The sequence below is a fragment of the Pelmatolapia mariae genome, linkage group LG9 (assembly GCF_036321145.2).
Source record: "Pelmatolapia mariae isolate MD_Pm_ZW linkage group LG9, Pm_UMD_F_2, whole genome shotgun sequence".
NCBI classification, from domain to species: Eukaryota; Metazoa; Chordata; class Actinopteri; order Cichliformes; family Cichlidae; genus Pelmatolapia; species Pelmatolapia mariae.
In genome coordinates, this window is record NC_086235.1 from 35,543,743 (window position 1) to 35,569,947 (window position 26,205).

The window sequence follows — 26,205 nt, forward strand, 5'->3', positions numbered from 1 at the left end:
AAAAGGCCTAGAAACAAAAACGCTGAAGGGACCAAGCAAGCATCGTCTTTGTCACCTGCTGCCTTGTTTTAATCGGCTCTCCATGAAACTGTGGGACATGTTTCAGAGGGATCTATTTCTCTAGCACAGGCCTGATTCTTCTGTAGCTGAGGACAGATTTGTGCTATTTTGGATTTTCTTGACATTTTGCTGTGAAGCTGTCACTGTACTGTAAAATAAAACGATAAATGTGATGAATCCTGTCCATTTGTTCAGCCCCAACAACTCCAGTAACACTGTGCCACTTTTAGTGGAAATTGCAGTTTTTGTGCGATGATGATGATGATGATGAAGCGAAATGGAGCTGAAAGTGTTTGCGTGCAAGAAGCCAACGCTTACAGGCTCGACTGTGTTTGTGCGCTTTAGCCTGAAAGTGTGTAACTGTATTTGCATGGCGTGTCTGTCTTTAATGACTCTTACATCTGCCGTGACAGAAAGCTTACACTGAAGAATGCACTGTTTGTGTAAGTGTGTGTAAAAGCATCTTTTTAGAGGGTTGAAAATCTACATGCTTAATGACATGTGACGCACACGCACATGTCATTATGTGTGTGTGTGTGTGTGTGTGTGTGTGTGTGTGTGTGTGTGAGAGTGATAGAAGTGTGGGACCAGATACACTCTGACAGACGTGAAGGCCTCTTTACCACAGGCTCGCCTCTTCATCTCTCCATCCTTACTTCATTTCCCATCTCCTCTTCTTTCCTTTCACACTGAGCTCAGAGTTGTTGCGATATGCTTGCACTTATTTCACGCACACACATGCTTGGATAGCTTCCCGCACACATTCTCACACGTTTTTGTTCCTTTAGCTTTCAGAGCTTCTGTTGTCACCGTCTTACAACTTTCTAATTTTATCCCCCTGCAACTCTTCAAGAACCGTGTGCTTGTTTGTTACCAGGAGGGTTTCACAGCTCTGCCACAGGGACTGAAAAATAGACCCCAAACTTTACATGGATGCTATCTGCTGAGATACATGAGGGGATTTGAACAGGTCATACAGATGGACACTAATTAATGGCAGTGCTCTAGAGAAGTGTGTGTGTGTGTGTGTGTGTGTGTGTGTGTGTGTGTGTGTGTGTGTGTGTACGGGTTCGTACTATCCTGGTGGGGACCAAAATCTGACTTTTACTATCCTGGTGGGGACTTTCTGCACCGTGGGGACCAAAATCCAGGTCCCCTCGGGGTTTAAAGCAATTTTCACACTCAAAATGCGGTTTTACTGTCAGGGTTACAATTAGGTTATGGTTAGGTTTAGGGTAAGGGTCAGGGTTAGGCATTCATTTTTAATGGTTAGGGTTAGGGTAAGGGGCTAGGGAAAGCATTATGTCAATGGGATGTCCCCACGAGGATAGCAAACCAGACATGTGTGTGTGTGTGTGTGTGTGTGTGTGTGTGTGTGTGTGTGTGTGTGTTCCTGTCTAGCTATCGTTGTGAGGACCAAAATCTCCATTCTACTATACTTGTGAGAACCAGCAGTCACTTGTGAGGACACACTCACCAGTCCTCACAAGTTTGAAGCCTTTTTGAGGCTCAAAATGTGGTTTTAGTGTCAGGGTTACAATTAGGTTATGGTTAGGTTTAGGGTCAGGGTTAGGCATTCATTTTTAATGGTTATGGTAAGGGGCTAGGGAAACCATTATGTCAATGAGGGTCCTCACTAAGATAGCTGAACGGGGTTGTGTGTGTGTGTGTGTGTGTGTGTGTGTACACGTTGTACTTTTTGCCAAGAGACTGAATAACAGAGAGGGGTCTAGAGGGGAAAAAAGAGTGAAAAAGAAAAGTAGATGGGAGGGGGCTTACTCACTCCACCATAGTGGGCGGGTTCCGGGAGCTGGCTATAGCCAATTGACTTCCACAACTGGGTCACATGACAGCTCCAATAATGAGTGAGAGAACCAGAGAGAGAGGGAGCAGGGGAGAGAGCTGCACATCCAGTTCAGCCTCAGTGTGTGTTTGACTTCAGTGTGGAGACACACACAGACACACACCTGCAGTTGCAGAGCGCAAAACAGCAACAGCACAAGACAACAAAGGAAAGAGAGCGAGACAGGCAGAGTGGTAGAGATTACCTCTTTGACACCTGAGACAGCTGCAGGCTTGGAAACAAAGAAAGGGGAGAAAATAGATAGACAGCATGTCTTCTCTCTCTGATCAGCAGCCTGGCTCTCCTTTCTCAGAGTACAGTGAGCTGTGCAAGGTGCCGTCCCTGTCGCCCAGCGTGCCAGCTCAGAGCTGGGATTGGCAGCACCCCACAGCCAAGGACACGGGTACCCCGAGGGGCTTGGTGGTAGGCGACAGACCTATGGCTTCAGCCGGACTCACAGATGAAGACAAGCTTTGCTTCTTTGAGCGTCCAGACAGAGGTGGCATGGACGCAGAGCTGAAGGTGCCGGTCAGAGTTGGGGGCATGTCTGGAAGCACTTCGATGGGCAATGCTTCCCTGGGCAGTGCAGGGGACAGCCCGGACAGCCCTCTTTCCTCCTCGCCATCCCCCTCCCCAGCCTCCCCAGGAAGACTGCCCTCTGCCATGGGATCTGGTGGCAGGGTCCCTCTACCACCAGTTCCTGGATCTCCAGCCAGGTGTATGGAGCTGCCATCACCTACTAGTGCAGTGCCTCCCCACTCAGTAGGAGCCTCATTGACAGAGGCTTCTCCAGTAGATGGAGACTCTGCATCCGAACACTGGAACAGCTCATGTTTTGCCGAATCAAGCACAAAAGTTGCCATGCCCCAGGTGGCCCCCAACTACTGCGTCATAGGAGTAGTCAGTGACAACCACTTGGAGAGGGCGGATGAGAATGTGGCTGGAGCCGGTGTAGCCTCGGGAGCTCAACAGTTATCAAAAGGCTCCTCAGTGGACAACAGTGAGGAGGAGATGGAAGAAGAGGAGGAGGAGTTGGAGCCCTGTTTTATTGGGCGAGCTGAGCAGCAGAGGAAGGCCATGAGGCGAGCAATGTCTGAATGTTCCCACCTGTCAGTACCCACCAGTCTAGAGCTCCCTGATAAATACCCCTGTGGCGACGAGGCAGGGCTGGACCAGGTGGCGTCACCTTTAAGTGGTCTTCGTCGCTCACCGCACTCCATGAAACGCTCGCTAACTGTTGCCGAAGATCAGCCCCCTACCCCTCCCCCCACGCTCTCAGCAGCTGGTGCCACACATATCGACCTACGGCAATCCCCACCCGAACCCCGCCTCTGCCTCTCCCCATTTCCTCCTTTGAGGGATGGCAGCGCTGGCTTCCCACTCTCTCCATTAGAGGTCCCAGCGGAGGGTTTTGGGATGGAGAAAGAGGCAGGGGGCATTGTGCTTCCAGTGCCCCTGAGTCCCAAGGGGTTCAGCAGCTTGAGTGCTGGATCTGCTGAAGCTCTAAGCTCACACAGTGATGAGAAAGCTGCTAATTCTAACAAGACTGTAGAGTTTGATGGGAATAAAGAGGATGCTAAACTGAACACTGGTGCAGATTTAACCTTTAGAGCTGGAAACATATCAACAAAGGCACAGGACATTGATGACGATGATGACCTTGACACTGGTGTCTATAGCAGCCTCTGCCTGAACTCCAGCACTAACCCCTTCATGACAGTGGATGGTAGGTGGACACCAGTCTTGTCTTTTAATACCAGTTTTAAAAGACCAGTGGCAGATCTGTCAAATGAGGAAACTTAGTTCTGTTAACCTGGTGCTATGTTAATACAGTGTCATGAATGTAAACTTCTAATATACAGCTAGATAGGTTTCTTGTTGTCATTTTCAAAGAGGCAAAGTATGCATGGCTGGAGAATGCAGCAGCTGAAATGGAGAGTAGAGGTTGCTGGATGCAGTATTTAAGCGCAAAACAAGCAAGAAAATGAGCAGGTTGACATCTTGATTAAGTTGTCTTCTGTCAGACTGCCGTAAATCAGACAGCATGGCTTCCTTGAATGTTACTGTAATAGACGGATCTGAGCTCGTGAATGGCTCCGGGGGAAGCTGCCGAGCCAGACGAATAGGAAGAGTGCCAGACGGGAAAGAGATGGGGAGCAAAGAAAGAGAATGAAAAGCTGAGAAAAGTGGACAGCAGTGGGAGCAGCTACCCCTCACACCCCACATGGGCTCATTAAAATTCCACGATGGTAGTATCTGTCTGGTTGTGTTGGTCAAGCACACAGTGCGTATTTTAGCTGCAATTTTTGTGCGTGGAGTGAGTGAAGAAAACAAATGAGTGTGTCAGTGCTTGAAACAACAGGTATGGAGCTTTGAATTTCCCCCGTCTGGCTACCTGTACGTGTAAGTGGATGTGTCTGCTCGTGCAGGGAGAGGTTGTGTAGCAGCGTTCCCTCCAGCTGACACTTGGATTCGGGGTCGGGATATAGCACAGCTTGTTAAAACTGATGGTTGTTCTGTCTTTGTTCAGACTCATTTCCTCTCATTCTCTGTGCTTCCATCATGCTCTCCATCTCGTTCTAGCGCTTTCTCCTCTGTTCCTGTTACTTTGAATGCTCATTAGATTCCCGGTGAGGGCCGGCACAGCCAAGATGGCTGAAAGCGGGTCACGGTCATGTCCAAAGATGACCGTCACCAAAACGGGGTCACAAACTTTGAAACTTGGACCATCAGGGTGGGGCGCTTAACAAGTCTCTCCTTTGCTTTGTCTGCTTTTTCTGTCTATTTCTGTTTGTCTGAGCCTTCTTCTTCTGCTCTCTGCTGCTGCTGGCCCAGACAGTGGCAGAGGCTTCCAGCCAGGCCAATGTAGTATTAAAAGGGCCAGTAATGTTTATTTTTCTGCACCCCTGAAGTCCAGAGTCATTTAGCTAAAGGCTGTGCGTTGTATGCATCTGTTTGTTTTGGTTTACCAAGGTCATGGAGATATCTAAACGTAGAAAAATCGCTTTACTTTCATAGATTCTTTTTGTTTTTTGTGATACTGTATTTCAGGGAAGTGCATGAATCTCTATTGTATTAACCGCAAATCTGCATTGAGCTGCAGCTTGGTCATAGCTCCATCTCTCTGGAGGGGTCATCGGGGTGACAATGAGCAGATTTGATACGGAAAAAGATGAAAGGGGGTTGGGAAAGGGAAGAGGAAACAGGCAACAAGGCAAAATGCATGGTGACAGTGATACGAACGAATGAGTACAGCCCTGATGAAGAACAGGAAGTGAAGGATTTAGACAGTAAGGTTTTGGGATGCGAGGATGGGGAAGATGTATAGAATATGAAGATGGGAAGGAATCTGAAAAGAAGAAAGATTTATTTTTTGATCCGCTTGTGGCAGAAATATGGCCCCAAGCATCGAGCAAATGGTTCCATGGAGTCTCCAGTGCAACTCGACCCCATCATTTTAAAAGCATGGCGCTAAAAGCATTTACAGGAAAAGCACGTGTTTGATAACACAGACTCACACCCCTCCCCCAGAGATCAGATAGTGCAGCTTTTATTATGTCGTTTTTATTAGTAGTTGCTTTTGGACAACCTCAGAAGCTTACTGTCCAAAGAAACTGAACTCAGTCTTACAGCATCTCAGTTTGGAAAATCCATAACTACAATTTTAACTTTAACCATTAGTGGTGCTGAAGTGCTGGAGGCGCAAACATGGCCACATTTATAACGGCTTTTCTGTAAGTACATTATATGGTTGCATTGAACATTACAATTCAATTTTATTTATACAGCACCAAATCACAGCAACACCTCAAGGTGCTTTATATTGTGAGGTAGACCCCACAATAATATATGCAGAGAAAAACCCAACAAGCACTTTGGTGACAGTGGGAAGGAAAAACTCCCTTTTAACAGGAAGAAACCTCCAGGAGAACCAGGCTCAGGGAGGGGCGGGGCCATCTGCTGTGATTGGTTGGGGTGCAGTTGTTACATAATGATGTCAGCTGGCAGTGAGCCAAAAGCTCTGAATGATGTCAGTGAGAGTACAGAAGCCCCTCCTACTTCCTGTTCAAATGTTGTTTTTGTAAGGGGCATCCAATCTGAAGAAAGCTGTCACAACTCAGTCAAAACACAAACATTGTGTCGAAATTTAGTGTAATTTTTTTTTTTTTTTACCAGGATAAAAAAGAAACAACCACAAAGAAAACCGTTTTCACATTTAGTAATACCGTTGTGACCGTAGTGTTGTTGCTACCATGTGCTTTTTGTTTAGTTTGGTTACTTTACCCCTGCTTTTAATGTCAGTGACCTCGACCTCGATGCAATAACTGAAGAAGGAAGTAATCTAGGATTTTCAAAGTAATACCCCCATATGGAAAAGAAAGTTTGTATCTGTCTTGTGTGAAACTTGTATGAAAAACATACAAGAGTGAAAACAGATATAAGATCCCTTGAAAAATTATATAAATGAAACTTGTATGTTTTGGATACTTACTAAAACAATATATGAAAGTAATGAGAAAGTGGCCACTTTCATGAGTAAATCATATAAGCCTTCTATGATTCACTATATGAAGCAAGCTAAAGCTGAAGCAAGTCTTTTATAAGCTTTTTCTGATTCTTTTCCATATGGGCCAGGAGGCTGGGGGGTAGCACAGGTGGCCACCAGCATTTATTTATTTTTAAATGACGCAGTAGTGACGATATTTAGACCAGAGGATGGAGTGCTAAATTCTTTATTAGCATTAGCATTGACTCCACTTTCACAGGTGGTGGTTAGAGGAACTGCAGTTTTTCTTCTTCCGTGTCATATGTGCATATACAAGCAAACTTTTGTGTGCCATAAGAAATGATTTCAAACAGGTCCTTGACTGCAAGTGACAGGATGTGAGAGCAACCTCATTTATGCCAACAGTTAACCAACGCTAATGCAACACGCAGCGGTTATGCTGTAAGCCTGTAAAGGAGTTAAAGCCAAGTGCACACAGTGTTCATTGATTAAGTAGTGTTAGCCTGGACTCTTGTGAGGCCCAAATGTTGCAGAGTAACACAGAGGACAGTAAATCACAAAGTCTGTTTTCTGTGCTGCTACAACTCCACAGCGTTTTCTACCAAAAGGCCGAACACAACACTAAACCATTGTTGACGATCTCTCAGCCACAGAGCTTGTGCTGAGTAGTGATGTGGAGCAGGGAGTTTTAATGAGGTGGCATCTGAAAGAGCTGATTTACATAATCCACTTGAGGAGCAAAAGGAAGGCTTTACACATTAATCCTGAATCGTTTATTAATGGCTGAAGCCTCGGTTATTAACAAAATTTCATCTTGAGCGATTCATTGGCTAGAGATTGATTACGGAACTTAGTGTAAAATCGAAAGCGTCTTATCTTTAACTTCTGAAGGTAAGAAACCTTCATGAACCTTCATGAACCGTGCATGTTAGGTCAGTATCTCGCCAAAGTCCAAAGAGCCCGGTGGAAATTTTCCCAGTAAGGCAATTTGTGCATAAAAATGCCATGCAGATAAATCCCAGTTATTGTTTCCACGTGTCAGACGTTTCTGTTTTTACTCTTCTCTTTGAAATTCAGACACCGACTCATTTTAAGAGACTGGAGTGGGCATATTTTATCATATTAATAAGGCCAGAGGAAAAAGGTTTGAGTCGAGTCAGTTCCTTTCAGGAGAGTCTAAGCTTAACGGCCCTTAATGAGCTATAAGTGTTATCATTATGTTAATGAAACCTTCAGATAAATTGGCTCACTGCACCCAGATGCTCATTGTTCTGTTGTCCCAAGCCGTGTGTTATACAAGAGTAAAAAGAAACTGCGGGGCATCCTGGTGCCTCTGCAGCTCTGCTAATAAAGCAGGTTGTAGCAAGTCGGGGCCGTGCAACGTAGGAAAAACACATGAAGGAAGTGGTTTTATTCTACTGCAGGAGCTGGGCCTGATGCAACGTCCTACCATACAGCACGGATCTGTGAAACCGAAACAAACACAGCAGTTAAAGGAGCCAAAATGGCCGCCCCGTTACCGTTGTTTTTTTTGTTTTGGTTTGTTTTTCCTCATTTTTCAGGTCAGTTCAGTTTTATAGAGCTAAATCACAACAACAGTCTGCGAGAGCAGAGAACGAGAACACTTCAGGTACTGAAGTACACTGAAATACTGCAACCATGCTCTTCTGTGTCCTGTCAACACTTCTGTCTGTGGCTACAGTCATTTGTATCCAGCAGTGTTCTGTCTGCTGTGTTGAGAACAGTGAAATAGTGACTAACTATGGCACAATCAGCAGAAATAAATGAAATCGACTAAGGCCTCCTGTGGGAGAGACTCACACAGTGGGCTGTGAGAGCGTGGGCTGGGAGTCACCTCCTGCTGGCTGATTAAATGAAGCCATTTTTACCACAGCTGTGAGACGTATCACATTTCTGCTCTAATTAGGGGCTTGGGTTGATCTCCTGAGTTGCTCCTTGTTTGCTGTATAGAAAATCAAGACTTTGGTTTGTTCTTCTCTTGTTATCATAGCTCGGCTTTCAGTTGTGTATAATCACCTCTTTATGTTCACTGGCTCTGCTGTGTGTAGTCCCAGGCCCTGAGTCGTTGCGTGTCGTGTGAACTTTCTCTGTCAGGCTGTTCACCCCAAAGCTGAACAGCCTGTGTTTGTGTTTGTTGAGTGTTACTATGTGTCCTTAATTTAAGTCCGTATTTTGGGGTTTTCCCCTTTTTTTGAGGAGACTATTTTGCTCTTCCAGCACCTAAACTCTTTCTTGGACTCTACTGGATTACATCGCCTAGCTTTGCATGATTCCCAGTTTAATATATTCCTTATGTTTCCTTTCCTGGGTGTCAGTGCAGCCTCGTTTCATCCTGTCTGAAACAAGCTCCTCCCCCTGTAAGCCCATCGTCTCTGTAGGCCAACCGTCTGCCGCTTGGCTGTCCCATAAAATCGCACTGGTGACCTTACTCTGTGCTAACTCCTGTTCTAGTTCTAGTCAGAGATAGACACAGATCAGGCCTAGTCCCACCACACCCAGGTCTCTACATGCTGACAGATGAGCTACTTATGACTCCTGAATAATCAAGATGACTCATTATCTCCCCATTAGCCTCAATGATGTGACATTTCTTCATGAATTGCCTATAAAACACAAGCGTGCTCCGTCTGACAACCATCTGTGGCTGAAATTCAGTAACAATGGCTTCAGTATAATACATGACTGCTGCTCTTTATGCTGCTCATGGATGACTGTGGCCTGTTACAGGATTAATGCATTTACATGAGAAAACACTCATATTTTATATCAAGCTTCATTCCTTTCTGGTGTCAACACTGATTGTGAGCATATAAAATAATAATTAAACAGTCATTTTGTGAGTACAGGGCACTGATATAATATGCAATATTCTTTAATGGATCGTGAAGTCTGCACAGGAAGCATCGCTTCTGTCCTCCACAGGAGGTTGGAGGGCAGGACTGAATCAGTTATGTCATGTTCATTTCATAGATGTGGACATGAAGGGATCCAGCTCCTTAGCTGGGTCAGAGTGAGCGGCTCTGATGGGACTCAGTTCACCCCACTGTAGGGTCATCATCACTGGAGGTCAAATGATGCACATGTTTCATTTTAGTGAGTCAGCGTGAGGGAAAGCAACATCTCCAGATCTGCAGTCTGCTCCACGTTCACAAGTTCAGTTTGAAATTTTTCAGTTCATAAGTTTTCCTGTTGCCTTTAAATGTTGACTGGGGTTATTTCTGTCTGTTGAACGCTTAAACAAAAATAAAATATCAAACAAATAGACCTAAGATTTTGTTTTTTAACCAAACTTAGAAAAGAGATCTGTTTTTAGAACAAAACCAAACAAAAACTTCAGTTTATGAACCTTTTTAAAATGTTCATTTGCTGGTGGTGGACTGTAAAGGACTGACACAACAGATGAGAAGGTGTAAAACTGGAAATTCTACATATATTAGCTTTTTGAAAAGTCACTTCCCAATGAAAATTCCCTTTAAAGGTGAATCCAACGCAGACATAATTGGGCAAGATGGAAAAACGTATTGTTTCCTGCAGGAAACAAGGAGGACGGTCTCGCTACAAGGCCAAATAAAGCAAAGTAAACTGGAAAATTGCACCGATCCAAAATCAAACACTCAAACTATTATAAGACACGTGAAGCTAGCACGAGGGAAACGCAGGACAGGTTGGATAAGTTGACAAAATGATATTCGGGGAGCACTGAGCAGAGTAACAGATGAGACAATCACAAGGGCAGGAAAAGAGCAAAGACAGGAAGTGAAACAGAAGATGCACAATTAAAGGTTACTGTCAAAATAAAACAGGAAGTTACTATAACCCATGAAACACACATAAACAGACAGGGAAGCTCAAGACTGAGAAGTACAGAGAGACTGAAAAACCAACTACAGAGTGCTTCAAAAATCCTAAACCTGTGAATGAGTTTGTGTTTTTACTGCTCGCTGAAGTCGGTTTTCAGATGCATGTTTGCTTCTGTGATGATCTCTTTTCATGTTTTGTTCATAAACACAGTAACTTCCTCACCAGTGAACTTAAAAGCTGGAGTTCAGTTTTTATTTTAACTTGTGTAAGAGACTCTCACTTCCCTCAGAGCTTGTGTCGTGGAATCAAATCACATATTTTTGTGCTTTTGTCCAGTTTGTCCAGTAAAAGTAGACCAGCACTAAAGTTAAAAACAGATTTTTTTTGTTCTACAGTATTTACTGTGATCTCTGTGTCGGTGTGGCTGGAGGATTCAGGGAGAAGCTGCAGCTTTAAACCAACAGCAGAGATGTTTGTTGGTTCTCTTTATGCACTGTGGACAGATATGCTGTTTACATGAGCCTGAAGTCTGTGGTGAATTCCTGGTTTCTGGAAGTCCTGAGCCGGAGCTTGTGCGACTGCGTAACTGTTTGGGCTGTTTGAATGAACTCTGCTTAGATATTATTGACTGTCATTTTATTTAAAAACACATTTTTGTCATTTTTCTTTTCAGTAAAATCAGAAATGACAGAGAAGACAGAAAAGAAGGAGGAGAAGAAGGAGGAGGAGAAGGTGGAGGACAGTGTGAAGAAGGTGGACCTGTTTGACCCCGTGGATAAAGTCGAGCAGAAGAGTGTAAAGGTTGAGTTCACGAGCAGTGAGAGTCCGGTTAAGGTGGAGAAAGAGGTAGAAAAAGACAAAATGAAGGAGGCAGAGAAACAGGAAGAGAAGGTGGATGAAAATCAAAAGGAGGCAGAAAAACTGATAGAAAAGGTGGATGAAAAACAAAGGGAGCCTGAAAAACAGGCAGAAAAGGTGGATGAAAAGCATAAAGAGACAGAAAAAGAGATGGAAACAGAGAAAGTGCAGCCTGTGCAACAAAAGCCTGAGAAGGAGGATGAAGTGAAAGCAGAAGAATTGTCAGACAAATCAGAGATAAATAAAGCAGAGAAGACAGAGAAAGAAGAAAAAGTGGAGGTTACAGAAAAGCTGGAGGCTGAAGTGGAGAAAGCAGAGAATGTGGACAAAATTGCACAAAATGACAAGTCCAAAGTGTCCAAAGTGGAGGACAAAGCAGAGAACAAGACCACAGAGAAGCCCGAGATCACAGAAATGAAGGATGGCAAAGAGCAGCACATCAACAAAGTGGAAAAGACCCCAGAGCAACAGCCGACATCCGTCAAGCTCGAGACCAGCTGTGATGAGACAGAGAAGAAGGCCGACGCAGAGACAAAGGCGACAGCGGAGCTGGAAGACACCAAGACAGAAAAGGCTGACGCAGACGAGGCCAAGAAGACGGAGAAAGACGATGAGGCGGCGAAGCCGTCTGAGAAGCCGGTGGAAAAAACAACACAGAAGGAAGAGAAGCCGGACAAAAGCCAGGAAGACAAAAAGACGGTTGAGAAGAAAGATGAGAAGAAGGACAAGGCTGCTAAGGCAGACGGAGACAAGGCGAAAAAACCTACAAAACCCTCAGCGAATGGAAGCATTTCAACACCAAGCAAAGACCTGGCAGACAGGAAGACCAAGGTAGGGATTAGTGGAGGGTATAAGAGTGAAATGTTGCTCCTGACATGTGCTTAGGATCATTCTGATAAAACAGTGTTTTAGTATCACTGCTGTTTTACAGTTTTAAACATCACAGCGAGGGTAACGCCCGACTCAGGGTGGAGTTTCAAATGTAATACCTAAATGTTGGCACACTACAGTAATGCGGTAACAAGTCGAAATGATAGCAGCAGAAAAACACAAGACTTCCCCATCTTACATCATAAATCATCCAAACTCCTAATAAATATCAGCCTGAATACAGACATGATGGCTGAAAGCATCTCAGACATGCAGCGTGGAGGCGGAGGACAGGATGGCAGATTTTAAAAACAGCCACAGAGCATGCATGCTGCCTAAGCTTCTGTCCTGGTTCTGTTTGTGTTTACTGCCTTGAAGCGACAGAGTAAATGCTAAGTATTAGTTGTTTTTGTTTTCTGTGTGTTTTTTGTCTTTTTTGCTCTCAATTTTTGTGATTTTGTGATGTAATTAGTGCTTGTGCTGCTTGACCCTGCTGCTGTTACCATCCATTTTTGTTAATTTTATCCATTTTCCTTGGTTTCCTTCCTTATTTTGCCCTCCACCCATCCATCATCCATCCATCTCCTGCGTGTTGGTCCTGCATCGCAGCCTGCTGCCGGTGCAACCAAACCAAGCGCAGCTGCCAAAATGCGTCCAAGCACTGCAGGTGCCGGTGGTCCGGCTCCAGGCCTGACTAAGCGTCCCGTATCCTCTGTCACCACCTCCACCCCCCACACTACAGACAAAAAAACAACCACAGCTAAAGCACCTTCCACAACAGCTGCAGGGTCTAAGCGACCCTCCACCACTTCTGCCAGCCGCCCCATATCATCCTCCACCAGCACGACACGTGAGCTTAAACCCAAGGTAAGTTTTAGCTAACAGGAAGTGGTCAGCGGCAGCAGCCTGCTCAGTTACACAGAGCTGCACCATTGACGTCATCACAATGAATCCTTCCCAACACTTTAAAACTAAACCTGTCTTATGTTTTGAAGTGATATTATTAAACCTTATCCATATCGATCAGGACAACAGATTTCTTACTTCTTCGGCTTTTTCTAACTAAAGTTAGGATCATTGGAGTTTCTAACAACCGTCTGTTTCCCCCTTGGTCATGAATCTTTGCCATCTGCTCTGTTTGCGTGCACAGGCTCACAATGGAGACTGAAAATGTAAATGCATGTAAAGTTTGTGAGCTGGAAATGCAGGAAAAAAGCCAAGAGGGTTAAACACGCTGAAACATTTAGCTGTGCCTCTCGTTTGAATGAACAGGAGTGTTTCACTGTAGCCGTCTGTGTTATTATATGAAAATATGTTGAATTCAGACAAACACACGAGTGTTTTTTTTATAATAACTATGCAGATATTTACTTGGTTTTTATCCACCGCAGAAGCTGCAAACATGCAGTTATAAAAATTAGTTTATGTCTGTATATGGAACTGATATTATGTCAGGACAAAGCTGTGACACTAACCTTTCATGGCTAATGGCCCCGCCCCTCCCTGAGCCTGGGTCTGCTGGAGGTTTCTTCCTGTTAAAAGGGAGTTTTTCCTTCCCACTGTCACCAAGTGCTTGTTCACAGGGGGTCATATGATTGTTGGCCTTTTGTATTATTGTAGGGTCTTTACCTTACAATATAAAGCACCTCGGGTCAAATGTTGTTGTGAGTTGGCAATAAAATAGAATAAAAAGTTCCATTTATTAATTGGCTTGTCTAGTTTTATGCCTCGTTCCCCAAAAAGAGCAGTCAACCTTCTGTCAGCCTCTTCTGCTGAGCTCCTTAAATGTAAACACTGTTGCACCAACAACATATTAAAAGCCCTGATGGAGCTGCTGAGCACCCAGGGGTGCAGGGTGACTCAGTGCAGCATGAACAGCATGTTGCAGGACGGCTCAGCTGTATGTGAAGGTTAGCCTCATCTGAGGGTTACAAGAGGCAAACACGCTGCTGAGTGAAATGTGTAATCATCGTTGAGGGCTTTGGGCTCGGTCCATATCTTCCGCCAATTGGGGAAAATCTTTGACCTGAATATCTCAGTGAGGCCAGCGAACATTTGCCTGGACTGATGACAACGTCCAGGCACACTGAAGATGCTTTGTGACCTAATTTGCTGCTGCCTGTTTGTTTGGTTGATTTGATATCCCTCCGCAGATGCTTGCCCATATTCATTAGTTTCTTCTCTCTCTTCCTGGATGACATATTACCTCGCCCAGATTTATTTTTCTCTTTCTTTTCAGACAACAACAGAGAAACGCCCCCTGGTGACAAAGTCCAGCACTGCTGCCTCAAGTCAAACAGGTTCTGCCACCAGAAACACATCTGCTGCCACAGCAGCCAGTAAAACCACTGCACCAGTGCGCACAGCAGGATCTACTCGCACCGCTACCACTGCTGCAGCCAAAAAGCCTCTGGGTATGTGTGTGGCTTTCTTTACACTCAGTTTATTATTTATTGTGTTGATAAATTACACGACTGACAAATGTTTAAACATTTTCTTTTTAGCCTCTAAGACAGACAGCAAACCAGGAGAGGAGAAGAAACCCAGCACCCCGAGGACTTCCACAGGTAGAAACCACTACAGTGTCCGACCTTGTTAGACTTTTACTTTGTCATTAGTACGAGCCGCGCAGTTTTATTAGGCCTTGCTCAGAGTATTAGTTATATTCTATCGGGCTGGCACAGAAGCCTGTGTGTAGTCTGTTTATTTTCCTTTGTTAGTACATGTGTAAGTACATGTTTGTTGTTCGGTCATTCTAAGACTTGCAGATAATACATTTAATAATAATAATAATACATTTTATTTATAGGCACCTTTAAAGACCCTCAAGGTCACCTTACATTAGTGCAACAAAATAAAAACATATGGTAAAAAAAAAAAGTATTAAAGCTAAACATGGTAAAAATAGACTAAGACGGAGTCACAATGAAGTGTACGCAGATAAGACTGTTGGAGAACATAAAGCATGAGGACTCGTCCGTTTTTGCTGAAATGCTCAGGTGTGATGGGGTTGAGCAGAACTGTTCGTGGCCTCACAAGTTCCCGTTCAGCTGGAAACGCTCCTCAGAGATTTTTGCCCTTTTTTAGATGACAGCATTTGTCTGCTACGCATCCATCATACAGATCTCCTGCTCCACATCCCAGCTCAGAAAGCTAACGCTAAGAGCAAAATGTGCTACAGCTATGAACCGCTGATACGTATGGATCCAAACTTTGATGCCGTGTACACCTGTAGTTTAATCCTGACCCTTCTCAGGCTCATCACACCAGGTTGTTGTACAGTCTGTTTGTGAGCTCGCGTGAACTGTAGCCTCTGTTTTGTGTTCGTTGCTGACATGAGGTGTGGTCTTCTGCTGCTGGAGCTCATCTGCATTTTTCAGACCAGTCTCTATAAAGGCCGACCCGTCTGGCACCGACAGCCAGGTTCAAATCGATCATTTTTATCCACATTCTGATTCTCAGTTTAAACTTCAGCTGGTCATCTTGACCATACCTGCTTGGCTAAGTGCTTTCAGTTAGATATCTGCATTAACAAGCTGTTGAACAGGTGTCCTGAAGCCACTGTGTATAGCTCGTATGCTCGGGGGTCGACACTGTGGTGCATGTTATGTTCTCAAGATGGGACACCAGTCAGGAAATAATGACAGTTAAAGTATTGCACAGTCCAGTGTAGACACTAGGGATGGGTATTGATAAGATTTTCACGATTCCGATTCCATTTTCGATTCTGTTTAATGATTCGATTCTTTATCGATTCTTATTTTTTAAAAAGGAGAACACTAAGGTCGATTAGCTTAGAACTTTGTTTTATATCTTCTCTTTGAACAAGATAGAAATTTAGGAGTAACATGGCCTTACAAACCCAACAGTGAGATCTTAAGAGATCCACAGCCTACGGCTCTTCAATGGGGTGTCACAGGGTCCCCGGGGAAAAAAATGTAAATGTAAAATAATAAAATAAATATTCTTCTGTAGCAATAACAAAGTATAACATAAATTATTCTGTAGCAATTACACAAGAATATCCAGTAATGTCCCTGCCTACAATTAAACACATTCACTTACCGAAAATCGGGGGCATCTGCTGTGGCAAATGGGTGCAAGCCTTTGACCACAAACTTAGTCACTGCTCGGTGACATTCGTCTATCCTGGCCTGAAAGGAGACGCTACCGGTAGACTGCAGCGAGAACTGCCAGCATCTGAGCCAGCCAGACTCTGTCTCTCTCATCATGGTCACCTAAATGCACAGTAATGGCAGGTTTTGTAATAAGGCAGATCACGCTAACATAATATGCACTGTTAGTTGATTATTTACCTGCCGCATTAACGGGAGAGGACGTGCAAACGTTACCGCTGCTGCTGGGTTGAGATTCACGAGTCCGGAGCGGAATTAAAAACACGACATTCATTTAAGGTCATCGCGTGTTTTGTGAGCAAATGCTTTTGCATATTCGTAGTGTTTCCTCCCTTAAATGAAATATCTACTTTGCAAGTATTGCAAGTTGCCCTGTTGTCATCCGTTCTCGTAAAGTATAACCAAACTTTTGAGCGTTTGAGCCGCCATGTTTCCTGCCAGGTAAATGACGCTCCGCAACGTGGTGACGTCATTCGGGGCGACTGGAATCGATAAGGGAATCATTTACAAAAATGGCAAACAATTCCAAGGAATTGAAACAGTGGGAACCGGTTCTCAACAAGAACCGGGTTTCGATACCCATCCCTAGTAGATACAGACAGTTGTATTGCAGTTGGTATTCATATAATGAGGGAAAGGATCCCGTGGTACTCCGCAGTGCCCCCTCCCATCCGTGCCTTCTCTTTGCATATGTTTCTCTCCTGTTTCTTCTTCTCTGTAATCCTCTCCTCACTTCTCCTCAGTCTGTCTCTTCCTGCACGTTTGTGGCTTTTCTCCTCCTGTTGACAGAGTAGTTTATGTTTTGGCACCAGGAGAGCTGTCAGCAGGAGTGTGACACCAGAACGCACTCATTGTGTCCGACCGTGACAATGCTGGGCAGGCTTATGCAGTGGGAGGCTTTACTGCTGAAAGGCTCTGGAGAGTTAAAAACCTTCACCACAGCAGCCTGTGGATTACTGTCCCCTTGCTGTTGACAGGAGTTTGCAGCTCTTTGCTGATGCAGCCTCAGCTCGTCTAATCTGCCAGGGTTCATGCAGAAAGTCAAATTACTCTTTAGAAACATGAAGGCGAGGGGGAGGATTTCCTCCGTTAAATATGTCTTAACGGGAGCCGGAGATATCCGACAGGCTCTCGGGGAGGACTGACAGCAGGACACGTGGTCCAGGATGCCTCAGCGCTCTGAAAGAAGAGTTGGCATACAGTCCAGCCCAAAGTGTGTGAATTGACAGATTTGAATTGGTGCAAATGTTGCACTGCATCAGTTCAGGCTGGATTAGGATGCTGGAGCTAAAGTGTCTTTACTCAGAGAGGATTACAGCACTGAAAATCAATGGTGTTTGAATATCTCCCCTTTAAAAGCGTGTCTTTCCCTCACTTCAAAGATACGTATGGTGCCTCTTACCAGAGAAAAGGATGCAGACGGGGTTTTTGCACTGCTGTATATTTTTCTGTAATGTTAATTTTAGGTTTTTACGTTAAGGTTGATAACGGGCAGCGTTGTGTGTTTGTTATTACCCCTCGTGCATCTTTGAGAAGACGCGGAGCAATAATGTCGAAACTCTTAGTCTTCCTGAAAACGCATCTTTAAGATGCTTAACAGAGAGTTTAACATCATTGGAAATAACTTGGTTATTTTCTTGCCAAGAGCTTTACATTAAGAGATGTGCAATAAATATAAAGCCAGGAGGTGATTATCCTAGCTTACAATAAAGACAGGAAGTCGACTTTTAGCAGTATTTATACACTACTGCTCCGAAATTCAGGGTCACCCAGAAAATGTCTCATTTCTCACACGTTTATTCATTAAATGAGTAATTAATGAATTTTAATTCACTTGTTTGTGGTGACCACAGGTGTGATTTTAGTCACAATGGGAGGAGCGAGATGAAGCTGTTCTAGAGTTGGATCTAAGTGTCAGTCGGGAATTTCGGCAGCTCGTCAACTGAAAGGCGAAAGGTCTGAAAGCTAACCTGAGGTGTGACCAGAACCATTTAAAACTGAATACAGTCTGATAATGTGATGATAAGCAAAGCTGTCTTTTTTAGCTAGGTTAGCTGTTTAGCTTCTTGGTTTATTCTTCATGATAAACTAAGCCAAGCATCCATCCTTTTGCTTCCACTTATCTGGGTCGGGTCGTGGGGGCAGCAGCCTAAGCAGAGAAGCCCACACCTCCCTCTCCCCAGCCACCTCCTCCAGCATGTACGGGGGATCACCAAGGCGTTCCCAGGCCGGCCGAGAGATGTAATCTCTCCAGCGTGTCCTGGGTCTGCCCCGGGGCCTCCTCCCGGTGGGACATGCCCGGAAAACATCGCCCAGGAGGCATCCTAGTCAGATGCCCGAACAACCTCAGCTGGCTCCTTTCCAGTTGAGCCCTCCCAGTTGGTTGAACTTCTCACCCTCTCACCCATCTGTAAGGGAGAGTATCCGCGATCTCGTTCTTCCGGTCACTACTCACAGCTCGTGACCGTAGGTGAGGGTAGGGACGTAGATGGACAGGTAAACTGAGAGCTTTGCTTTCACACTCTCTTCACCACCACAGACTGGTATAGCGTCCGTGAATCGCTACCTAACGTGGTGGAGTGGTTTGTGTGTCCCAGGGGCTTCTGCCTTGGATATGGCCCACCATATTTTATTTTGCTTTTTTCCCTCTTTTTTTTTATAAGTCTGGTTTGAAAAAGCTGCTATCATAATGCTAGTTTGGCAGAGAGATCTATAAAGCTCTGTATAATTATTTTCTCCCTTTAGCTGACTCAAGCAAGCCTAAGACCACCACCACCCGCAGCACTGCCTCCACCACCACCACCACTGCCTCCCGCACACGAACCACAGCAGCCAAACCAGCAACGCCATCCTCCGCCACAGGCACGGGGCCAGAGAAGAAGCCCCCGGTGCCCCGCGCCCCACGGGCCGCCTCTTCAACCACAGCGACCACCGCTTCCCGGAGCACAACTCGCCCCGCCACAGCTCCCGATGTCCGCAACGTTCGCTCCAAGATCGGCTCTACGGACAACATGAAGCACCAGCCCGGAGGAGGGAAGGTAGGTCTTGCTGCGGCTTCGCCGCTGTATGAGTGTGGCATGTGTTTTCTGACACCGACTGCACATGGACTAACAGGAAGTGGACTGTGCAACTCTGATTTCACATCTGACACTAACTTCTTGTGGGTTCCTACCTGGCTTCACAAAAAATCATCGTCCAAGTCCAACCCACTGAAAGCCTGTTAGCTCACTAACTAAAATGGTCTCCGTAGTTCTGCTTCTTCTCTTTTTCACTGTTTGTGGTTTTGCGTGGGTTTGTCGAGTAGATTTCCTCTGCATATACATCTACTGTCATTGTAGACGCACAACTTCCATCAAGGCTCTTTTGAAAGAGGATGGATGTTGAAAAAGGTTTACGACACTGGTCTCGTGTAGTTTTCTGTGAATTTCAACAAAATAACTGCTAAGATATGAGATCAGGGGTCATTGCTACAGGAAGTCTAACATTTACTTGATGGACAAAAGCTGATTAATTTGCAGTAACACAGAAAATTAACTTTGTTTAACCTTAAATGATCATTTTAAAAATGCCATTTCATTCATTGATTCTGTTGTTGCCATGGTTTCACTGTCCAATGGTATAAATGAGAAAGCAGAGCACTGCACTGGTGCCCGGTAGTGTGGAGCCGATCGGGTTGATCGGGTTCTGTTTGTGCATGTACTCTCCATTCTTCCTTGCTCCCCTCCTTCTTTTCACCTCCTTGTCCCATCCCTCCTTACCTTCACTGCTGTGCTTCCAAACAATCTCTGCACTCTGACCTCCTCCTCCTGTGTTTTTTAACGAGGTGTTGTTGTTGACCCTGCGTGGACTTGTCTCCCCAGGTGCCTCCTTCCTCTCAGAGCAGGGGTTTCACCTCCAAAGAAAGCAGCCAGGGCAAAGTGAGTTCCCTCTCCATCCTCCCACCATGACCCTATTTTCTGTTGATGTATTTTCCGGTTGCCTTTCTCTGCTTCTCATTTCTGTTAGTTGTTTTTTTAATAACTCGACCCAGCGAGAGCACAAGAGCAGGCTAGCCAGTATACTGGATGCTCTTTAAATTGCACACGCAGTTTCCTATTCTTTCAGTTTCTCCCAACACGGACATCAGACGTGTCTGAGGGGAAATTAGTTATCGGATTATTTATGGTTAATTTGTAATTAAATTTGAACCCTCTGCTCATTAATTAACCAAGATAATTAACCTTGGCCTGGGGTTTGAAGCAGCTTGTGAGTTAACACAATGCAGAGAAGCTGTTTGAAGAAAGCCGCTGCTCTCCCAAAACATTAAATTCCAAATGTGTTATGATCCATACACCATCCAGGGAGTCTAAATATATTTTTCTCAGGTTCATGTCAAACTATAAATATAAGAGAACTGACATGACCATGAAATGTAAACAGACACAAAATCAGTTTGCATTACAAAAGTGACAGAAGCACACGAATTATTCTTTGAACTTAACTCATTTAAATGTTAACTGTTAACAGCCGTACGAGTCACTGAAGTCCAAATAAAGATCAGTCACACACGGATACAGTCACCTGCACATGATTGGTACATGTGATCATTACCATAGACTGTATATGAAAGATGGGCATGGCCAGTGTGGGTTCATCCACTGATCATAATTTACACATGAACACCATGCTGTGTTTAGTAGGACTTTAACACTGCAGTGCAACCAAACTACGTTCTGGACCCAGACAGCTACAGACGTCATCTGTGGACCTTTCAAATCCAGCTTGTTGCTCTTCTTCTTTTGTCTCCGTCTTATTGTAGATCAGGGTGACAAAACAAATAGAAAAACACCAAAAAACACAAGTTGAATAAAAAACAACAATTGTAGGAAAAACTGCAGCAAAAGCTTAAAATTAAATCAGAAAACAAAACACGAGTGTTTCTGGGACACAAAACAAAATGAACTGCATTCATTACAAGTAAAAAAAACAAACATGCTTAATAGAAGCAGAGGACTCCTCGGTGCTGTGAGGGAGGTGCAGGTGTGTTTTAACGATGTGTTTCATATAATACTGTAGATACATGTTGACCTTTAGCCCTTTAGCCTCTTAGCTTGTCACTTCTCGTGTCCCCAGAAACGCTTCTGTTTTCCTTTGTGATTTAGTTTTTTAGCCATTTCTGCATTTCTTCTATTTTTCACGTGTTTTATTCGACTTCTGCTGTGTTTCATGAGCTTTTGCATTTTTCTGTCTACTGTTGTTTTGTTAAGGTGTGTTTGACCTCTCAGGGCCACCGCACTAAACTCATTTGGATGCAAAATGTGTGTGTTGGGTCTAGCAGTCTAACCTGACGTATTGTAAATAATATGTGTGTTTTAATTCTTAGTGTATGTTTAGTTCAGCTAACCAACGTGTACGGCAGCGTCTCCATTTAAAGAGTTTAATGAGGGTCGTTCGCGTGAGCCGGCCCGGTGTCTGTGTGCTGTGCTGCATGTGTGCGCTTCATAAAGCAGGTTCAGTGTGCTCTTTGGGGCCTTCAGCTGTCCTTTTCTCCAGGTGCTCTGTTTCCATCACTATTTAAACAGCAGCGATGCTGAACGACCCGCCTATGTTTAGCTAAAATAGTGTTTGTAGCCAGAGAACCTCGCTCCTGCCTTCTATCCTTTCCTTTCTAACCCTACCTGTGATGGTGACTTCTTCCTCCCTGCACTTTCTCTTCTCGTTTCTGCTTCTGTTCTACCTCACCTCTCCTCTATCATCTCCTCCCCCCTTTTCCCTCGCTCTTCTCTGCTCCCCTCTTGCTGCTATGCTGTGTCCATATAGGTTCAGATAGTCTCCAAAAAGCTGGACTTCAGCCACGTCACATCTCGCTTGGGCTCCAAGGACAATATGAAGCATGTTCCTGGTGGAGGGAATGTAAGTACTGTCTGGCCCACAACCAGAGCCCACATGTGCCGGCCAGTTAGTCTGATATTTAGAGCCCATTAAAATGGCTCGAATGAAGGGAAGGCCACAGACGAAATGCTGTAACAGAAGCACAGTGTAAAGAAGAGAAATGTAAGACGGTGTTTGTAACGTAAATGCTGCTCTTGGCTGGAAAATGGAGCTTTGTAGTTGTTGGCATGCTGGCCAAGCTTAGGTACAAGCCCCTCCCCAGAACCTGCTTCACACTCCCGCTCGCTTCCTTAAAGTTGTCTTGTGTTGTCCCGCCCTCCCACTAACGTACTAAACCCTACTCAACCCAACAGGAGCCTCTGCCCTCTGATTGGCTGTCTTGGTTCTGTAAGGACAAAATCATAATCACTGAGATAAATCTGGGGTTTCTGGTTTCCTGCAATGATGCTGTGCCAAGCTCCTCCCTTTAGTCTCTGTCGTGGGTTTAGCACAAACATATTTCACCAAAAAAACATTTTTCTACAACATGGAGGAAGAAACTAGAAGATACGGTTTGTTCAGTGTGCTGTTTGTCCCGATGCTGGTAACTCAAGGTATAATCAGGACGTTAGAAGGTTTCTTTTTTCTGATTGGTCCTTTTATTCAACCCCAGTCAAGCATTTTTACACAAATCTGTGGATTAAAGCAGAAACATTTGTGACATTCAACAGGTGCAGATTCTCAACAAGAAGGTGGACGTCAGTAAGGTGACGTCAAAGCTGGGCTCCAAGGACAACCTTAAGCACAAGCCTGGTGAGCTAAAAACTGTGTACTCTGAGTTTGCAGTCATAAAACAACAACAATGAATCAATACATCAGCACTACAGGCTGTCTTTGACTGCACAAGCTTGCATCCGTGTACATGTGTGTGTTGCAGGAGGCGGCGATGTGAAGATCGAGTCCCACAAAGTGAACTTTAGGGAAAAGGCTCAGTCCAAAGTGGGCTCCATGGACAATGTGAGCCATTCACCTGGAGGAGGAAACGTCAAGGTGAGATCACGAGCCACAGCCCGACACGTGCACGCTGTGTTTACGTCCCTCTGAATCCACTGAACTGTTTCTGATCAGTCAACAAACTAAAGAGGAATCAGTGAAATCGATGAACACTGGTGTCTTATGCTGCTACAGCTGTGGTGACTCGCTTTCATGAGGAAAGAAAGTAGCGCTGTAACACAACAGCTACAGTTTAATATGAAGGACAACTGGCGAGTCAGGGTTTGGTACAACACGACAGAAAAAACAAAGAAACATTTTTTTTATTTATGTCCAAAAATGGCGTTAATGGCCTTTATCCTTACATTACAGCACTAAAACACTCCCATCCTCCCAGTAAGGAAATACTTTTACAAATCCAGCTGCACAACTTAAAATGGGATCCATTTACCATCCATTGTACAGTGCTCATATTAAACAAAGTAACAAAAGTGGTTCTGTATGTCAGCGACAGGGTACACGACCTCGTCATGGTCATCTCTGACTGGAAGCAGAGAAGCCCCGCCCACCTGCTATTCAGACTTTGGGCCAGATTCACTGGTGTTACAACCCAAAGCAGACCTTCAGTGCAGAACGCTGCGGCACCAAGAGGTCACACATTACTCCAGTTTTGGCTTCTCTTCATTGGTTGTCAGTAAATTTTAGGGTTCATTTTAAAATAGTAGTTTTATATTTTAGAGCTCTGCACGGTGAAGCTCCCCAGTTTATCTCTGACCTGCTGAAGCTTCATCCTGAGCACTTAGTCCGTCAGGTCAGAGGTCACTGTTGGTCCCGGGAACCAAGACTGTGGAGCTCTGCTTTGTTGTCTTTAGGCTGTACAGACTCCATCGACTCTTTTAAAAAGCAGCTGAAGACATTTCTATACAAACAAGCTTTTTCTCATTGTTTTATATTATTATTTATATTTCTGGTTGTATTGTGAAGCACTTTGTGATTTGTATCTGTGGAAAGTGCCAAATAAATACATTTAACTTACTGACAAACTGGGTTTGGTTAAAAAAACAACCTCCGATTGCTTCGTATGTGTTTCTGAGGGGGGTTACCCTCTCAACTGACACACTGATGTTTGTGACACACAGTTTCCTGCTGATTTCATCGATATTTAACGGTGAAAAAAGCGCTCTTGGTATTAAAATGAAGTGTTTCTAAATCACTCATGAGACTAACGACACTTATGATAAATGAATAAAATAAAAACATCAAAGTGAGTAGAAAGGATTCATTAACAGAAGAGCAATATAGATTTTTTTAACCTTATGTATGAAAGCTGCAGTTCAGTTTCACAGTTTTTTGTGTGAGCTGTAACTGTCCGCTGTCAGCAGAGTGGGCACAGGATGCAGGCACATATGAATCCAGAAGTAAAACTTGAGGCAGGAGCATCAGCCCTGGTCTCAAGGCTAACTTTGCTTGTAGCTTGTAGACAACAACTGTTGCAGAATTTATGTTCTGGGAGCTCAAGTCGACATAAATCAACTCCTCACATTTCAATAAACAGTCACAACTGAATAACCTCGTAAGTTTAAAAAAGACCAAACCTGCTTCTTCAGGATTGTGTTGGTTTCTTTTGTCTTGGCTTCACTCTCACAGATGTAGGATCATTTCATCAGAAGAATAATCAGAATAAAATAATAATTTATGAAAAAATCCCATCCTGAAAATCACTGACATGTTACAGAACCTTCTAAAACTGCTTTCCATCTGATGTCTCGCAGTATCGGCCTCTAACCCTGACCTCTGTCTGAAGGACACTGTTGTGAATTCAGTTGCGGTCTGCATGCGTCTGCATGTTAGTATTTAAAAATGTGTCACATCATGGGATTACTTGTGTATCAGGGCAAAAAAAGAAGACTCTGGCTTTTTACGTTGGTCTTGTTCGGCCTCTGTGTGGGTAATGACGTGTAAGGTGCTGGGATGGCCTCACACACTGGCCTCAAACCCTCCTCCCTGCAGCCAGCTTCCTGTCTCCTGAGCTTCCTGTTGTGAAAGCGTCTGGATGCTCCCCCAGCACATTCAGAGAGACAGAAAGCAGCTGTGACAGATAAAAGCCCCATTTTTTGGTTTTGGATTTTTTAATAAAAACTGAAAACGTTCAAAATGTTCATGTTACATAAAAGAATGGATATAAATTCACCAGTTCATCAAATGATAACAATGTCACCTGTCCCCTCAGCCTATGGCAGCCTGTCTGTGTTTCATGGTCACCACATCGTCACATCTTCATCCTCATTCACTAGTTTGCTTGCCCGGTCATCGTGATCTTTGTGATCATTGCTACGAATAGAACAAACATCTAAAATATAAGAGAGCCTATTTTTAGAACTGATTTGCACAGCTTTGTAAAATGTATCTTTATTTTGGAAGGAATGAAAGGAATACAGTGTTCCCTTTTTTCTTTCTGTGTCACCATCTACATCTGCAGAATCCAGATTTATGCAGAACCTGAACCTTTTCTCCTTTTAAACGACCGACGTGTTCGGCATGTTCCTTATTGTTGCACAATCCCATGTTTAGTGTCTATTACTGCTCTGTGTGATGTGCTCCTTCATTACAATGCACACGCACACACACACACACACACACACACACACACACACACACACACACACACACACACACACACACACACACAGGACTTTAAGTATGGTAGCTGAATATCACTCAAATCAAATACTCAGCAGCGCTGGTGACAATCGTTCCCAGCAGACATATCTTTGCATTTACTTCACATGTTTTAAACTCTACATTAACCAGCTCTTTTGTGTAGGATCCCACAGACAGTCTCTTTGGCGTCTTGACTGTGGTCATTCCGTGGAAAGGAAAACTGTTTCCTGGCTCATTTCTAAAGTTCTCAGTGATTGCCAATAAACTGCACAGCTGTTCAGGCCTCTTTGGTTCATTCTGACAGGTTTTGATTTTTGCTTTTGGAGAAATTGTTACAGTGACATTAAATTCGTCCAAGATAGAATAATGTTCAGTTCATTTCAGTTTTTATTATATAGCTCCAAATCGGCAGTCAGCAACAGTCTGCTCATGGATCCAAACTGGGAGCAGAAGAGGAAAGCTGAGAGCTCTGCCTCCCATTCGACTTCAAAAACTGTAGGAACCACGACTAAGGCTGCAGTGTGAGAGTGAAATGCTCTGTTGGGTTGACCTTTAACCTTATTATTAAAGAACTTGTGTGTGAGGAGAAGGATTTTAAAGTGGAT

General features: G+C 44.3%; 1 protein-coding gene across 11 annotated transcripts in view; it reads left to right on the forward strand.

Annotated features, from left to right (window-relative positions):
* Positions 1-26,205, forward strand: part of LOC134634900 (microtubule-associated protein 4) — a 120,244-nt gene that overhangs the window by 88,260 nt on the left and 5,779 nt on the right. For 6 of the 11 annotated variants that reach the window (XM_063484347.1, XM_063484345.1, XM_063484350.1 and 3 more), the window contains 9 exons: positions 10,906-11,921; positions 12,570-12,827; positions 14,200-14,374; positions 14,465-14,527; positions 18,842-19,134; positions 19,957-20,013; positions 21,896-21,988; positions 22,678-22,759; positions 22,884-22,996. In XM_063484347.1, coding sequence (XP_063340417.1) covers positions 10,906-11,921; positions 12,570-12,827; positions 14,200-14,374; positions 14,465-14,527; positions 18,842-19,134; positions 19,957-20,013; positions 21,896-21,988; positions 22,678-22,759; positions 22,884-22,996 — 2,150 coding nt within the window. Of the gene's footprint in view, positions 1-1,962; positions 3,630-10,905; positions 11,922-12,569; positions 12,828-14,199; positions 14,375-14,464; positions 14,528-18,841; positions 19,135-19,956; positions 20,014-21,895; positions 21,989-22,677; positions 22,760-22,883; positions 22,997-26,205 lie in introns of those variants that run through there. The other 5 variants (XM_063484355.1, XM_063484348.1, XM_063484353.1 and 2 more) reach the window with 5 other exon arrangements.